This window comes from Lactuca serriola, chromosome 1 (genome assembly GCF_051521515.1).
Source record: "Lactuca serriola cultivar US96UC23 chromosome 1, Lser_US96UC23_V15, whole genome shotgun sequence".
Classification (NCBI taxonomy): Eukaryota; Viridiplantae; Streptophyta; class Magnoliopsida; order Asterales; family Asteraceae; genus Lactuca; species Lactuca serriola.
Genome location: NC_136408.1, coordinates 161,897,115 through 161,915,851, shown reverse-complemented (window position 1 = coordinate 161,915,851; position 18,737 = coordinate 161,897,115). Strand labels below are relative to the sequence as shown.

General features: G+C 37.3%; 2 protein-coding genes across 2 annotated transcripts; both read right to left on the bottom strand.

Moving 5' to 3' along the window:
- Positions 1–16,456: 16,456 nt before the first annotated feature.
- On the bottom strand, positions 16,457–17,047 carry LOC145063612 (uncharacterized). Its single transcript, XM_079011214.1, has 2 exons — positions 16,565–17,047; positions 16,457–16,483 (listed from the first exon to the last, which is right to left on the bottom strand). The coding sequence occupies exons 1-2, from the start codon at positions 17,045–17,047 to the stop codon at positions 16,457–16,459; spliced, it is 510 nt and encodes a 169-aa protein (XP_078867340.1).
- A 330-nt stretch (positions 17,048–17,377) lies between these two features.
- LOC145063602 (protein FAR1-RELATED SEQUENCE 5-like) lies at positions 17,378–18,340 on the bottom strand. The gene has a single exon (XM_079011202.1). It carries the CDS (start codon positions 18,338–18,340, stop codon positions 17,378–17,380), a length of 963 nt encoding a protein of 320 aa, XP_078867328.1.
- Positions 18,341–18,737: the final 397 nt, after the last annotated feature.

The following is an 18,737-nucleotide window of genomic DNA, read 5'->3' as shown; positions in this document are numbered from 1 at the left end:
AAAATCTCTCGTCATCCTCCGACTATGCTCGGGGTCCACTACCTGTAATCATAAAACTGAGTGGGTCAGGCTTGGGAGCCTGGTGAGCATATAGGGTTTTCAACCCACAATAATAATATACTTATTAAGTTCACCAATCAACAATAACCCTGATTACCCATTCCCGTTGTCCTCACTTTACGTCCCTAAACACCTATCACAAGGGACCTAGCCTAAGGATTATCATCGGGATGGACACTACTGCTAAGGAGTTTCCTCAGCCATACATGTCCTTAAGGCAACCATGAGGGGGATGAAGTACGCCAATGAACATTTAATTCATCAACACCTACAAGTTGCGAACCTGCTAGTGTTCCACTGGACTATCTAGAAAGTTCGTGGTCGTCATCTATACTTCGCTAGATGACTACAACAACAACACAACATCGACATCGAGGCCTCTCACCATTTTAACACACATCAACTATTTCATCTACCCATGTTCTACCCAACATATTTTGTAGATAAAAAGCATATACAGTTTAAAACTTGTATAAAACATCAATTCAACAGTCACCTCGAATAAACAATTAGCATATTTACACATAACACGTATTTCAAGGTAAATACTTCATATCTATGTTTAAATTGAAAGTAACTACACACTCACTTATTTTGGTGAAAATCGGGCAGCAATTTGTTCACTAAAACGATCGTTTCTAATAAAACCGGGAGTTTTATTGAGAAACCGGGCTCTGCAAAAGTCGGGCTTCGAAACCGAAAAGATAAATTTTTCGGGCTTCTCGGGCACTTCGTGGGGTATTCCGGGCTTTACAATTGATACCGGGGCTTTGCGGGATGTTAAGATGAAGAAAATATGGAGAGAGGGGCTAAAAATGGCTAAATTCCAAAAGTAACCGGAAACCCTCGCAGGTACCCTTCTATTTATAGGGTCCGAAGTTTGATCCAAAGGCTGAGAAGTCTCCTGATCCGACGGCTAAGAGGCTTCGCAGGGGGGTCTCGCACATGGCTCGCATGGCTCGCACCTGGCTCGCACATGCGAGGGCTCGCTGTCGGCTTCTAAGTGGACCGTGGCTTGCTGGAGCACCTGCGAGGCTCGGAGCTAGGCTATGCAAGGCTCGGACACACGCGGCAGCTGGGCGAAGCTTCGGCTGGGGAGCTGGCTGCTTCGGATTGGGCCTCCTCCTCGGACGAATCAGAAGAGGACACGTGGCTCGCATGACTCAGCAGCCTTGGTGACTCAGCAGCCTAATGACTCAGCAGTCAGGTGACTCAGCAGGACACGTGTCACTTTCTAAGCGAGGGTGACGTGGCAATTGTGACTATGCGAAATTTCTCGGTTTTCGTGCCAAAACTTCTAAAATCCATAACTTTCGCATACGAGCTCCGTTTTTGACGTTCTTTATATGCACGCGTAGCTAAAATTACGATCTACAACTTCCGTTTAGACTTCGTCGGCTAATTTTGACTTTAATTTTTATATTATTATTTTTAACAGACCGGGACAGGAAATCCGTTAAAAATTCATAACTTCTTCATCCGACGTCCGTTTTCGTCAGACTTTTTACCGTTGTGCTCCTAATGACAAGACCTTCAATTCTCGTTTAGGTTGTGTCGGCTAAAAATCGCTCGATCTAAAATTCGAGTTTTTAGCTGTCTACTGCTACGTTGAAACTTCGAAAAATCATAACTTCCTCATACGAAGTCAGATTTGGGCGTTCTTTTTATCGAACTTCTCGGTTTAACGAATACTACAACTTTCGTTTAGATTACTAAGGCTAAAAAGTAGTTTATCAAAAACTCACTTTTTACGACATTCAGCACCGTGCCGGTTTTGTCGCGAAACTTCGACAGGTCATAACTTCTTCGTTATAACTCGGATTTTGGTATTCTTTATATCCCCGAAATCCTTGTTTCGACCACTACAACTTTATGTAAAGATATCGGGCTTATCTCACACTTTAATTTTGACGCTTATTTTTTTTATTCTTAATTAATTAAGCCCTAATACTTAAGCATAAAACACATAATTCACATAATATTCACATAACTCCTTTTCATTTCTTCAAAATGAGTTACAACGGTTAACCTAGACTATCAACTCAATATAAATGCCTAGGCTAGAAACACGAGTGTTACAGCATAAGAAGAAAAGAGTTGGATTCGGAAAGGAATCAGGATAAGTCCCAGCAATGGTACCGGGTTAGGACCCGGTGGATTTAGGGTGATGTCTAGCTTCGTAAGGGTCAAGTGATTGTTGTGTTTTCGGAGCGATGAAAGTATCATCGGGTGATCATTGGTTAACAAGGGTCGTTATCAAAGAAAGAAGCCGCTGGCCAGCTTGAATCAGCTGTCGTAACTCTGGAAGGAAAGGGTTGGACTTTATACAAGTTAATAGTAGTGTTTAGAGGAACCTGGGTCGATTAACACCAGGAGGAGCATTGTGGGAGTATTATCTGGAATTGTGTGCTGCAGCAAGCTTCGAGGATGAAGCCTAATTTAAGTGGGGGAGAATTGTAACACCCCAAGTTCAGAAGTGCAAGTTCAGGGTTCTTGGTGTAATTACGGAATATCGACTCGGCGAGTCTATGGATAGGCTCGACGAGTTGATTCGCGATTTGGTCATGTGCTAAGTGACTGACTCGGGAAGTCGGCGGCTTGACTCATCGAGTCAGTGCTAGAATCAGAAACCCTAATTCCTTGGCTTTGCACCCTATATAAGGAACCTTACGTCCCACCCCAGCCTCTTTAGTACTCCTTTTGACATCCAGAAGCTTTCCCCGTCGATTTCAAACCCTAAATTGAGAGTGAGAAGGATTTAAGTGTATTTTGGAGCTTGGAGAGGAAGGATACTTGAAGCAAGAGTTGGTGGGATCATAGTGGAGCGAAGTTGATTTTATTTCCTTTCTTTTTGGCATCAGATTAAAGGTTAAAAGTCGTTGACTTGACTTTGTTGTGTTTAGATTGTTCATGAATGAAGTTTTAGGTCCAAATTGTCATATATGAGCCTCTTTTCGAGTATTGGGTCTAGATCTGTGGTTGCTACTACAGATATAGACTGGTCCTGACTCATGAACCTGGAAAGTGAGAGCTTTGGGGCTTGATTGAGAGTGTCCTTGCCTTAAACCACCATTTTAGCTTGAGTAGAGCTTGTTGAGCCTTGCATGCACGTAAAGTTGGAAACTTTACCTGTGGATCTGGACCTAGGAGTCTAGATCTATGTATTGGAAGCAATGGATTGGCAAGTGATCATCTGAATGAAGGTATTACGTATGGACTCGGCGAGTCTGTGAGATGACTCGGCGAGTCGAACTAGAGATTTGGCATAAGTCGCGTAGTATCTCGGCGAGTCACATGGGTGTACTGGACGAATTGGATGAAGATAGGCAGGAACTCGACGTGTTGGAAGAACAACTCGGCGAGTCTGTTGAAGATTGCCTTGGGCTCGGCGAGTCTGTTCTTGGACTCGACGAGTCTAGTCGAGGAGTCCTAACCTTTTATGGTTAAGTCGTGAATCGGTGAGTCGAAGGATGACTTGGTGAGTTGAGCATGAAGGGACTCAGAGTTTGTTGGACACGGCGAGTCCTGGGGCGACTCGACGAGTTTAGTCGTGATATGAGAGTTTTGAGTATGGGAACTCGACGAGTCAACGGGTTGACTCAGCAAGTAGGGTCAACCAGGAAGGTTGACTTTGACTGAGGACTTGGACTTTGACCAAGGGTTGACCAGTTGACTTCCATGGGTATTTTGGTAATTATTGGTATTTATTGGTTTAGTTTTTGGTAATGATCAGTGGCGGAGTTCGTGCCGGTGGTCGGAGCAATGTGATCTTATTCTTCAGTCGGCAATTGTAGGTGAGTTATCCTCACTATACTGACAGGGTCTACGACACCAAGGCCGGCCCTCTATCGGATGGAAATCTGGGTATTGCTATTAAGCTATTCCTTTGTTATGTCTGCATCGTCATAGTTACGAAGGTTTATGTTAGAGACTTGATTAAGGTCGGTCTCCTGATAGTTAGGGTGGTATATGTGTGACCGGAAGGTCTTATGTGCTATGAAGAGTATAAGACATATGTTGTTAGATGTTATGAGCACTGCATGTGTTATGTTATGATATGAGCAGTAGGTTATGGACCAGAAGGTCATCATGTTATATGTGGTTATGTGATATGTATGTGCTATGTATGTTATGTATGATAAGGACCGGAAGGTTAATATGATATTTATGTATTTGCTATGTATGATACGTATGGTAAGGACCGGAAGGTCAATATGATATGGACCGGAAGGTCAACAGAGTATGGACCGGAATGTCAACATAGTTATGGGATGGAAATCCCTGAGACATCCGGATCGGAAGATCCCATGGAGTTATGTCCTCGAAAGTCATATGTGCTGTTATGGCCTAGAAGGGTGTATGTGTTGTTATGGCCTGGAAGGGCGTATGTGTTGTATGTAGTATTTTGGGGGTAACTCACTAAGCTTCCGGGCTTACAGTTTCCGTGTATTGTTTCATGTACTTCAAGAGATCGTGGCTAGGCAAAGGCATGATCCTACCACTCCTCAGTTTTATGTTGATGTTTCTGGGATACTCTGATAATGAATGAATTGAAAACCTTTTTGTATTAACTTAATGAATATGGGTTTTTTTGAAATGTTTAAATTGGTTGTAATTTTCACGGTGTTACAAGTTGGTATCAGAGCCTTGGTTTGAGTGAATTGGAGGAACATTCGTGTGAATCCAGTCTCAAATCAATGAGAGTTTTCAAAAAGAGAATTAAAACGATTTTTAAAATAAGTAAAGGAGGATGCGGAGGTACGATCAGCCAGAGCTAGTAAGTAGACCCCAAAATACCATACAAAGTTACTTGATTATGTGATATGTTAGAACAACATGCTAGTACTAGACTAGGGATCTTCAGGAATTGCATGATAGAGTTGCTTGATTACATGATGCCCGCTAGCCTAGGGTTCCCCATTATGTGAAGTAGTTAGCAGTTCCTACGAGGGGGTTTGGCTAGGAGTCAGGCTCTGCAGAAGCAGAAATTCCGAGCCGAAAGCTCTTCTTCTCAGAGTCGTCGGGTGCTCCGGGACTCGCCTCTGGCACTTGGAAGTTGCTAGGGATTGGGAAGGAGATGTTTGGAGTATTGAGAGAGAAAGAAGGGTGAAGGTGTGAGTTTTGGGAGTGATGTATGCCTCTATCTAAAGGTTTTCTAGGGGAGCTCCACGTTGTGAACTCAAAGTTCATGTCGTAGCCTTGCATAGGCTCCAAGGCTTCGCCTGGTGCTGACACGTGGCGTCAGACGCAGGTAAAACAACAAATCTTTAAAAATTCATAACTTTCACATACGAACTTCTTTTTTGACGTTTTTATATCCACACGTAGGTAATGACAAGATCTACGACTTCCCATTTGACTCCATCGGCTAATTCTCAACCAATTTTAATTTTAACAGTACGAGAAGATTACACTATCAAATGACTGCATAAAATTCATCACTTCTACATACGGACTCTGTTTTCGTCCATCTTTTTATCGTTGCGCTCCTATTAATGAGATCTTCAATTCTCATTTAGGTTACGTTGGCCAAAAATCGATTGATCTAAAATTTGAATTTTGGATTGTGCACTGATATGCACAAATCTTAGAAAAATCATAACTTCCTCATATGAAGTCAGATTTTGGCGATCTTTTAATGCATGCTCTCGGTTTAACGTAAACTACAACTTTAACTTAGATCTCTAAGGCTAAAAAGTATTTTATCAAAAATTCACGTTTATGTTAAGCGGTTTTGTGCCGATTTTGTCGTAAAACTTCGACGGGCCATAACTTTATCGTTGTAATTTGGATTTCGGCATTCTTTATATGCAAAGACCGTTGTGGCATATATTATAAATTGGTTAAGATTATTCATTCTAAATCATATTCCAACAAAATTTAATTTTTGATGCTTATTGTCTTTTAATTGACAAGTCTGATTTTATGGGTGTTACATTTATCTCCCGCTTAGGATGATTACGTCCCAAAATGATCAATAAAACAGGGCTTGTATAATGACTCCATATATTACCTCTTCACCCTAGATAATAATTGTAACTTCTATGTTCCTTCAAATGAATATCTATCTCATGGATTTCTTGCTACATACGGTGCTCGATCTCGCACCTACTCTTCATACTATGTTGTAACCTTTGAGTTACAAACTCAATACTTATTGGAGACTCTTGCTCCTTTTTAAACAAACTTTACTTAAGAGAAGTTCTTTATTTTGATAATCATGACAGACCGATAAGCCATGTTCTAATGACCTCTCATCGTATGATGGAACACTTAGACTCAGGTATATTAGAGTCAAATTCTAGAATGGAATATACGTTCCCTCATGTTCTAATGTGATGTAATCACCTTTTAGCATGTATCATTTGTAGCTACAATTTTATTACTTTAACAACGATCACAACCGCTTTGATTATCTTTCACTTCAATCATCTGGCTTATGTCGGATGCTACATCAAACTTGGTTCTCTAAACCACGTAACATACCCATCTTAGTCGGACTCAATATGATATGATCACTAGGGTCGGAATAACAACTGTCAGTCAGTACCAAAATGATGGTAACGACACGAATGACAAAAATAGAATCAATTACTAGCTTCTTGGTAAGCTTGTGACTTTCCTTAATCCAAGTGCGAGTCATGTGCTTCCGGTAGTATAGGCCTCCACTACCATTCACACCTACTCATACTCGTCCGAAATACTGTCTCATAGTTCTCCAAGTTATTATCATAAACAAAATTTTAACACATACAAATATGGCCAAATCGAAGGTGTATTTCGGACGTACTACACATCTAAACGTACTGTTATTTTACCTAACGTATTCTAAAGGAAAGATAACACTATTACGGTATCTTCCAATAGTTTTTATTCACTATCATAAGCCTTTTCATTGACTCCTTTTACTCAATTCTCAAGAAGTCTTTACCATAGTGTTATGTTCACGGAAACATGCGTTCTCTACAAGTCTTTCCTAAAATTCTTAGTTCGCTTAAAATAATGATCTGATATCAACGGTGACATCCACATTTTCATAGTAAAAAAGACCGATTTGTTTATGCTTTATTTTGAAAATCAGAGTATCTTTTATAGAAAAATGTTGTGGAATTTGTTCCCAGAAAAACATTATAAATATAATATCAAAGCATTTCCGAAGAAATGTATTTTATTCCTTTTTAAAACATTGGGATGTGATTGTCAATACTAAAAAATAATCATAAACAAACATTACTTTCATATACACTAGTGATCTAAATCTCCTTAGTCTCTCAGTGTAATGTAGCTTCGTATCGACACCTGTGATACAAATAAACTGAGTGGTTTAGGTTGATAAACCTGGTGAGTACATAGAGTTTTCAACCCACAATAATATAGTTATTATGTTTAAACATCAAACAATCAACCCAATTATCCATCCCCATTATCTCTTTTACTCTTAAGGATCTATCGTAAGAATCAACTATTCTTCGTTCATTCATTCCTAAGGATTATCCTAAGGAATAGGTACGAAGTCCATCGCCGCCATGGTTTATACAACAGGCACTAATTCCATAGTCACAAGGGTTTATATAGTAGGCACTCAGTCCATAATGGCAAGGGTTTGTACAACAGTCACTAAGTCCATAGATGCCAGGGCTTATCTCTTTATTGACAATATTATTTCAGGGAGTCCACTTGTAATACATGTCAATGGGTTTTTAAAGTACACTGGGTGAATACATCGTTCAAAAACATCTACAGCTTGCGAGCCTGCTAGTGTTCCACCGGACCGTCTGGAATAGTCCGTGGTTGTCATCTATACTCTGCTAAATGACGGGGTCAATGCTTGGGTAAAGGCTTTTCTCATTTTCACCTCTCACCTTTATCTCATGATCTATATCACCTTTCATCTCATCATCCAGCCCATCTTTCATCCACCCATCTTTACCTATTGTAATCTATAAGTATTAAATACGTATACAGTTGAAATCTTTTATAACATGTCTAATAGTGTTCATCCGGTATAGATAACAAGTATACGGATAACATGAACACATAGCACATAATTCGTGTAAAATACTTCATATATTTTTTTAAGATGAAACTAACTACGCACTCACGTGTTATGGTGGTGATTCTGAACTCAGACAACACTTCGCTTCTTAAAAATAATTTCCTTAGATAAAACCTATTATCATTACCACTAGAGTTTAGTCTAATATTCACCGAGACTAATTATTAGTCTTGTTATTATTATTATTATTATTATTATTATTATTATTATTATATAAGAGTTAAACAATACTTATCCACTACTATGTACATACAAGGGCTAGACATGAAACACCAGAGGGTGGTACTATTTTAGCATTTACGTCGTTCTAAAATCCAACAACCCAAGCGGCCCTTCAAACCGGATTCCCCGTAACGCGAGTAGTTAAAAAGGCATTATAACATCACTTATGTAACGCATAATAATAGCCCAAATATTTATTATAATGTCCTAATAACATTACTATATTTAAATAAAAGCTATATTTAAAATAAGGTAGGCATATCATACCTATGAGGGGGTTTGGCTACGAGTCGAGTTGTACAGGGGCAGAACATCCGAGCCGAAAGCTCTTCTTCTCGGAGCCTTCTGGCACTCCGGGACTCGCGTCTAGCCCTTGGAAGTTGCTAGGGATTGGGAAGGAGAGGTTTTGAGTAGTGAGAGACAAATATGGGTGAAGGTGTGTGTTTTGGTAATGATCTATGCCTCTATTTATAGGCTATCCGGGGGAGCTCCACGTCGTGAGCTTAAAATTCACGTTGTGGCCTTGAGTAGGACTGAAGGCTTCGCCTGGTGCTAACACATGGCGCCAGACGTAGGTAAAACAACTGATCTTTAAAAATTTACAACTTTCACATACAAACTCCATTTTTGACGTTCTTTTATCCACACGTAGGTAATGACAAGATCTACAACATTCCTTTTGACTCCATCGGTTAATTCTCGACCGATTTTAAATTAAGATTACACTGTCCAACGATAGCGTAAAATTCATAACTTCTACATATGAACTCTGTTTCCGTCTGCCTTTTTATCATTGAGCTTCTATTAATGATATCTTCTATTGTCATTTAGGTTGTGTTGGCCAAATATCGATCGATCTAAAATTCGAATTCCGGGATGTGCACTGTTATGCCAAATCTTAGAAAAATCATAACTTCCACGTACGAAGTCATATTTAGGTGATCTTTTTATGCACGCTCTAGGTTTAATGTACAATACAACTTTAATTTAGATCGCTAAAGCTAAAAAGTTGTTTATCAAAAATTCACTTTTTATGTTACGCGGTGTTGTGCAAGTTTTGCTATAAAACTTCGACAGACCATAACTTCTTCGTTATAATTCGGATTTTGGAATTCCTTATATGTACAGAACCCTTGTGACATATATTATAACTTGGTTAAGATTTTTCATTCCAAATAATATTCCATCAAAAAGTCATTTTTGATGCCTATTGTCTCCAAATAATATATATATATATATATATATATATATATATATATAAATATATATTGGTGTAGAGGGTGAGGAATGAAAAGAGATATAGAATAGTGGAGGGGAATTTAAGTGTGTGTATTCTAAGGTGTGTTCTAGAGAGAGAAACAAGAGAGAAGAAAAGAGCATTTGTATGTGGGAATCTTGTAAGGAACTTCATTCTAATCATTCACACAAGAATCAAGTTATTCTTCTTCCCCTTCTCTTCTATTTTGATCTGACATCATCCAATTGATTGGGATTACGCACCATCAATTAGATCTGATTGATACACAAGCATGTTTGGGGACTAACAAGTGGTATCAGGTCTTGGATTGTATGAGTCAATTTTTTCAGATGTGGAGCTTATTTTGATCTTCTTTTCGAAGGATTCTTTTCTTTTTGGATAGATCTCTGAAAAATAAGGGGGGTTTGTTCTTCGAGTTTTTCATAAAAACGGGTTGTTGATTGTGTTTTGGAGGAAAAAGTGGCAAAAAACGTTGTTTTTGGTTGTAACCAACGAGGGGGTGGCGGTGTGTACGGTAAGCAGCTAGGGTTTCCGAGGTTTATGGTCTGGAGTTTACGATCCGGAGTTTGCGGTCCTCGGAGTTTACGGCTCGCACATGTACGACTCGGAATTTCGGTTCGCTTCGTGTTCTCGGCCAGTAGACGTCCTCACTTTACAACTGTCTTCGCAAGCAACATCCTCGCACGTGCTTCAAAAAAATAGGACACGCTTTGGAGTTGCCGGGGATCGAACTCGGATCCCCAGGTTTATCAGCAAGGCGCCTAACCAGTTGATCTAGCTTGCTAGATGCTACAAGCCTTCGAAATTTAAATGAAATATTAATCTTTCGCTGCTCCTTATTTTGAATTTTTTACACTTTTAACCCCAAAATTCAATTTCTTTCATTTTTAAATTGACACTTTCACCCCAAAACTTCAAATCTTTTATTTTAAAATCCCATTTAAAAAAAATTAGTTTTTAAATTATGACTTTCATTTTTGACTTTTTACTTAAAATTTTGACTTTGAATTTTAAAATTTGACTTTTGACTTTAAACTTTGACTATCTCCTTTAACTTTAAAATTTTCAAATTTAGCTTTTCGGTTTGACTTTTCTAGTTTGAGTGTTTAAATTTGACTTTTAAGGTTGACTTTTGAGGTTTATATTCAAAGGGCATTTTTAAATTTAAGTTTGAGTTTAAGTTTGATTTTGGCCTTTAGTTGTGCTTTTAATGGCTTTTGAGGTCTACGAGGGAATTGAAGACATGAAAGAGAGTTGTCAGCATATGTTAAGACAAAAATTCAACATGTTCAACTGTATCCCTGGAGAAATCCTGGAAGCTCAGTTGCAGCGATTTACTACACTTACTACTGAGATGAATATAGCTGGGATCTTCTTAACTAAATCTGAGATAAACAAAAAGCTGCTGAATTCACTTCCGAAATTGTGGGATATGAACGTGACTGTCATCAAGAAGACAAAATATGTCAATCATCTTAGTCTTGCTGCTGTAATTGAAGAACTTGATGCTTTGAAGTATGGAAAAACAATGAGTTCCGCAAACATCCCGATCAATGAAGTTTCATGCTCTCAATCATGTGAAGCTACGATTAAACTTCTTCATGAACATAATGATTTGCCAAAAAGGGAAGTCGAGGACCTTAAATAGGAAGGATATCAACTTAGGAAAGTACAGAAACCCCTAAAGGGTGAATTAGAAGCAAAAAGCATGGACTTTAGGAGGCTTCAAGAAGATTATAGCAACAAATGTGAAAATTATGACTATGTTAAGAAACAACTTGTTGAGTTAACTGTTGAGCTTGACACATTAAAAAGCAAATTTGAAACTATGGATTTTGATTTTAAAAATTTGATGTGTCAAGCGAAGTAGTTGCAAACATGATAGACCATTGTCTGCAATTTAAAAAAAAAACCAGCAAAAAGGTCTAGGGTATGATAGTGTTCCTCCACCTTTCAATCATAACAACACATCCATCCCTATGGCACAGGAAGAAATTGGCAGGGAGGCACATCTTCAATATGGAAAACCAGATGGATTTGGTTCAGGAGGTATTCAGGTTGAAAAATACTAATGCTCTACTTCCTATGCATATCAACCACTAAGCCAATCCAAGGAAGCAGCTGAAGAGAGTGTGTCTGATAGTAATGTAGCAGAAGATGAGAACAAGGAGAAAACCATTGAACAAACCAACATCTCCTTGAGCTCTGAATTTGTTGCTTCGAACTCAGCTGCTTCTGATCAACCTGCTGTTGAGAAATACAGGCCACCAATTCCACTGAAACAGAGTGCCTGCTGCAAGTGTGCTTGTGGGAACAATAAGAGACAAGGAAATGATACGCCACCAGGGGCAGGAAGAAACAACTTCCCAGTGAAGAAAAAGACTTGTTTTCACTATGGAACACCTAGACACATTTCCAGAAATTATCCTAATCGCACACATGTTCCCTAATATGCACAAGGCTGGCAGAACGTGCCAAGAGGGAGATACTCCAAAAGAAACACCTCAAGGTCACATTCAGACAATGGTGACTGGATCGCACAGAAGGCCAAGAATCAAACCCACAAGGCCAAGAATCTGAATCCCAAGGGCAAGCAGGAAATGCTGGCCAAGAAGCCCAATCCATGTGATGATCCAGTGAAACAAAGACCGGTTAGGTCAAAGTCTTCTCAACGGCCGACATCAAGATCAAAAGCAAGTACTGAACCACCCATCAAATCGAAATAGAAATGGGTTAAACCCAACTACAAATGGGTTCCGAAGGCTCAATCTCCCAAATCAACAAATGACTCTAATATTTCTTCATCTTCTGTTTGTGATAAACATGATATGTCATGGGAAAGAGTACCCTGCAAAGATAACAAAGGTCGATCCAGTTTCAAAATGGAATGGGTTCCAAAGACTAACTGATCCCACTTTGTGTCAGAGTAGCTATGTAGGCATATCATCAGACATCGGTTTTTTGGTAGTGGTTGTTCCAGGCACATGATATGGAGCGATCTGTACACTATACAACACTTAGGACATTGTCTAAGAGTCTGTGTCCTTGTAGGAAGGGAAGAAAGGAAGTGATCACTCATGTGGTTAGTGCTTAATGACATGAAGAATTTTCGGATCTGTTATGAGAATATGCGTGTTGTTCTTAGACCTTCTAGATGAAAATTCAATAGGTGAATTATGGTTTGCATTTTCTTCTCTATACTCCTGAGTTTATGTTACTCTGATTCGTTTTAAAGACAATTTTTCATTTTCTTAATACTTTTTCGTTAGTAGTTATTATTGGGAAGTGATATGAAGTGTAGTGCTAAAGCGCAATTTATAATGAGTGTAATGCAGTAAAACCGAATTGTCTAGACTCTGTGTTCAATGTGCTGGTAGGCATAATGGATTCAAAAAGGACTAGACATTGATTTACCATGAAAGGACTATACAATATACAATTAGATAGTTTCATTTGGACTGGCAGTACGACGCTCGGGTAGATTTAGCAATGAGATAAACATGTGAACTTGCGAGATACACTAAAAGTTAATTATCTAGAACTGTGGCTTAACATTTCCTTGATTTATGGAGTCATGTCCTTAATTCCGGTATTGTTAGGGAAACTGGGGGTTCTGATAAAACAGGTCTGTAGGAAATTATTTTGTTGCTTTCTATCTGTCAGTCATATGTTCCTTCCTTTGCGTGATTGGAATATATCCGACCTGGAATGCAACATATGAAACCCTATCTCTATGCATATCCATATCTATGAAATTTTTAGCTATATGTTGTCCCCTCCGCGTGATCGAAAGATCCGACCTGTGACACAAAATATGCACTCTACCACCTCTTTAACCCTATCTATGTTAGTCATATGTTGTTCCCTCTGTGTGATTGGAAGACATCCGACCTGGGATACAACATATGCACTTCTATATCTGACTTCTTTCTTAATGATTGAATACTCACCTAAAGTAAGGAGTTCTTTGGAAGTTCTTGATTACCAGGGCATATCGGGTAATGGGAAACATGTTCTAGTACATTTAAAATTGAACCGTTTAATAGGTTGTATGTAGATCTTGCGGCTTAATTTAAGTGGACAACAATATCCTTGGTCGTCGTTAGCTAAATGTCCATTTAGGAATATATATCACAATGACTTGTCACTTATAATTTGTCCAAATTGTCAACATCCTTTGTGATTAAGTGGACTACAATACCGATGATTGACCAGATCTAGACATGCAGGCGTGTGCTGATAAACGATATTAGATTGCTTGACAACTTTGATCCCAAATATTTTTCTTTTTGTTAAATTTGTTCATAGTTTTCCTCTATGCACAAATTTAGGGGCAGAATTAAAAAAAAAAAATCAAACAAAAGTCAGAAAATTCTAAATCCAAAAATATTTTTATTTCTGTTTTATTTCTTTTTAAGAAAAAAAATCCAAAAAACATTTTTGTTTCTAATTTAATTTGTGTGCTAAGTTTTCTTTTAGATTTGTTTTGTCTTGAAAAGTGAAATCATGTGAAAATGAAACTCATGGAGTTTGTGTCAAAGATTTATGAGCCAAGGTTGCATCCATGATCTTCGAAGAATTCTCATTCGAAGGTGCAGGAAATGAAGATTCTTCTTTCAACATTCAATCTTTCAACCCCAAAAGCAAGGTGAAGCTGCACTTGAAGATTATGTGACGAATTGCATTGAAGCCTCTTCAATCAGTCTGCTGCTATCTTAAACCTGCTGAAATGATCCACTAGATTAGTTCTCTCTGATATTCTCTCTGAATATTCTCAAGCAAAAAGCGCTATCTTTCATGAATCCGTACAAGAAGCCTCCTCACCCAATGTGCGCTCAATGTCAAATTCTGAAGAAAAGGCCAATTGCTCAAGATGAATTCATTCATTGAAGATTCATCAAGTTCATCTTGAAGCTGTGAAGAAATCAAAGATGAACGCTGAAGCCAAGCTCCCACTGAAGATGGACAAGAAAAGCCAGTTACATTTTAGGGGAAATTTGTTGGGTTAATTAGAAAAGAAAGCTATAATCCAATGGGAGATTGTTGGGTCAAAGATATGGTTTAAACTTTGCTTTTCTAAGCATTTATTGTTTTTATTATTTGGGCCGAAAATAGTATTGGATTATTTGTAGATTGGACCGAAAACTCATGTGTTTTCAGTCTAGCATTGGGTTTAGGCCTTGAGTTTGTGGCCCATATATATATATATATATATATATATATATATATATATATATATATATATATATATGAGAAAAATGAATATACCCTTAAGGGTATATAAGGTTTGATACCCAATGCTTAAAACTATGTAGTTTTGATTGGTGGTTTAATTTAATTGAAAAAAATAACAATTTCCTTAAACACTATTTTTTCCATATTGAAAAAAAATAACAACTAAAATTGATCCCTATTGCTTCCATAATCGCCTATTACATTTAGCCGGTTGTGAATTTTTTTCCCGTAGGTTGCTGTCATAACTTTAGGATTTGAATAGTATTTTATTGTTTTATTTTTTATCCCACGTGATGTATGCATATTAGGCTATATATAGCCTTTATTAAGATGAATACAATGTAATTAAGATGAATACAAAGTAATGGAGTCTTTTGTTCTCACTTTTCACAGTTTACTCATTTGTGGATAAAAGTTATTTCTTTTTTTTTCCTCATAGAAGTCGTATTTGAGAAGCACATCAACACAATTTATTTATTTTTGGTCCTCTTTGCTCCACAAATGCTTGATCGATTCTTTCACCATCTTTTTTTTATTTCCTTTTTTTAAAACTAGAGTTTGATGTAGTCAAACACATGTAATAGTTAAAAGTTAGGATCAGTAACATCAACTATGAATTAAACTTCATCAACTCAATAAATTAAGCAATTGTAGTCCCCTGCCATGGATAGGTGCAAAATCGTCCAACAAGGCAAGATTGTTCTTATGTGTTTAACTTTAATTTTTGTCTTGTAATTGGTATTTTTCTAATTATATTATTTGGTTTTTTAATCGTACAACACGAACGTGTTTCTATACACCATGAGCTTGCCCATTTGGTTCACAGTGCTGGTAATGTTGACACTCAATTTCACTTTTGATTTTCAAATTCATTATATGCTTGGTTGTGAAACTGATTTTATACAGGCAAGCAAGAACAACTGTGTCCTAATTCTTTATTTCATAACAAGTGGTGGTAGTAAATTACCAAATAGCCCTCTTGCTGTACCTCTGGTTATTGGACATGCTCCATTGACACACAAAATTAATATTTTAATCATGCTACTCAGCTACTGTTACAAGCTACTGTTACAGATCAAATCAATAGTTACATACTTCTATTAAGATATTAAACATTGCGATTTTTATGAAAAAAAAAAAAGTACTGATTTTTATTCAATTATTTTTCCAGACAATTCATGCAGGTTTTGGAGAGAGCTATTTATCATCTGTTTTGTTTGAGAAGTTGAGGAAAGAAGTAGAAGAAATGCAACCAATTTCAGTTGATGATTTTTTAAAAGACAATAAGCAATGTAATATTTATGTTTCCCAAACTGATAAACTCAATACCATTTATCATGAATTTCCAGTTTCTTATAAAAAACATGCCAAACAGCCAATGATTGAGGTCCATGTGGGTGAGAAAATCAGAAAAGACATAATTAAGAAGCATCAATAATCACACAAATCATAAACAATCAACAAATTTCATTGGAAAACATTAAAATTGTTAAGAAACATCAATAACTTCCAGATTACTCATACATTGTTTGTGTCTAAAACATGAAAAAGGTGCAGTTAACCAAAAAAAAATGTTATGAAGTATCTAGTTTTTCTTTTGCCAACAGAAACAACACATGTCATCATTATGTCTCTTGCAACGATTCATCCGCCTGATATATGAAAAAAATAAGAAATTGTTAATATAATCATTAGAGTTCGTTTTTTAATCATTAAATTATTATTATAATTACCTTTCTTTTTGAACAACTAGTAGCATAATGACCCAATCCTTGACAGTAAGAGCATGTTCGTTTTTTAGGGGCTTCTAAAGAAGACTTGATTCTGCTTGCAAGTTTAAGACGCCCTTTTGTAGTAGTTGGACCAAGAGGATCCCAGATAGATAACTGTGGCATCATATCTACTTGCAAAACTCGCATACAAGAACTTTGAGATGCATTCTCTAAAGGCATAGATTTTTTTCGATTGACTTGATCATCTAAAAGACTTATCAATATCGTATTGAGTTTTTGTATCTCCGAAGGAGAGTCCCTTGCTTGTTCAATTAGTTTAGTAAAATTCGAACGAACACAAAATATTGTGTAGGCACGAACTCCATTTTCATTATTTATTTCTCCGAGTCCGATACTAACACTACCCAGTTTGTACTTGGCTTCAAGGGTCCATCTCTGTAAAATATAGTGACTCGGCAGTTCTTGAACATGCTTCTTCTTCATCACATATAAGCTATGTTTGCATAAAATCCCATTTGTCTCATACATACAACACGAACATGTGACACTGACTTAATTTAAAGAACGAAAGGTAACAATACGCCAATATTTTTTATCAACATCCAATTGCCCAACTCTATATGTGCTTTCTTCTGTAGTTTTTTTTAGAGTCTCATGAGTCAAATTGGTAATAGCTTATGTCCATTCTTTTTTGAAAGTATCAAACATCTTTCTACTATAACATTGACCTGCTTTTGCTTCGATTGGACGCACTGAAGAAAGAACCGGCCTCGAGTTCATAGTCTTGAAGTCTTCATCTTCTTCGGTAACCCTTCATGACTCAACTGCCTTGTCGTATTGAACAACGAATTCATTCAACATGGTCCTCGAGTTAACAAAACCATCAAAAAATGAATTGATACTTTCACTCCGCCCGGTTGTGGTCATATCAGCAAAGAAAATATCCTTCAAGAAGGGTTTAGCCCAATGTATACGTTGGTAATACATGTCACTAATCCAACAATTGCTTTCCAGTTCATACTTAATACGCATATCTTCCCATATTGCTTCAAATTGTTCAATGCTATCACTATTTACCCATTGTCTGTGTGTTTCTTGAAAATCACTGTAACGGGAAACATACGATCGAAGGTGCTCAGTTTCATGCTTCCTGATATGCCATGAACAAAAACGCTGTTGAGTCTTTGGAAACACTTTTTTTATTGCATTGCCCATCGCTTTGTCTTGATCGGCAATAATTGTCTTTGGATACTTGCCAAACATACATTTGAGGAAATGTTCAAATAACCATTCAAATGTCTCTTCCTTTTCGTTTTCAAGCAATGCTCCACCAAAAAGTATAGATTGTCCATGATGATTCACCCCAGTAAAAGGAAAAAAAGGCATCTGGAATTTGTTAGTCATATAAGTGACATCAAACACAACAACATCTTTGAATTTTGTATAGGAATCTCTTGATCTACCATCAGCCCAAAAGATATTTCTAGGATACCCATCATCAGACAAATCCACGGAAATATATTGGTCACTGTCAACTAACGTTTTATCTTGAAAATGTTTTATAAGTCCATAGAACTCATTTCCTCTATGTTGTTTTCGATGCTCAGATAAGACATCAGCACATGGCTCTGAAGTTACATCAGCTACATTTGAGGTTTTCATTGTATTAAAAGCCTTTTTAATTTGAGAAGGTTTCAACCCTGCTTGACCAAATTGCACCATAAGAGATTTACCTTCTATTGACCGATGGAAATTGCTATGAGATCGATGCTTCATCACCTTCTTAGGTGTTGTCACACCATTAAACCACGAACGGCGGAAACGTTCAGGGGTGGAGGACGTCATGTACAGTATCACAACAGTGTAAAATAATAAACAAGCAACAACATCATCCATTGCATTATAAGTAAAGTTTTAATACATGTGTGTTCTTTCATTGTAATAAGACACCAAAAATATATAATCAAAATAAAAGACGAGACTTGTCTGTGCTCCATCTTCTCAAAACCTGGCCATTGTACCTGTCTACTGGTGACCTGAGAATACAAGTTATTTTGAAAGAGAGTATCAGCTTTAAAGTCGGTGAACTCATAAGTATTTAAGTGTTATTGTCTTGATTTGTAAAATTGTTATTAATGTCATGAAAAACCTTTTAGTAAGACAGTTGATATAA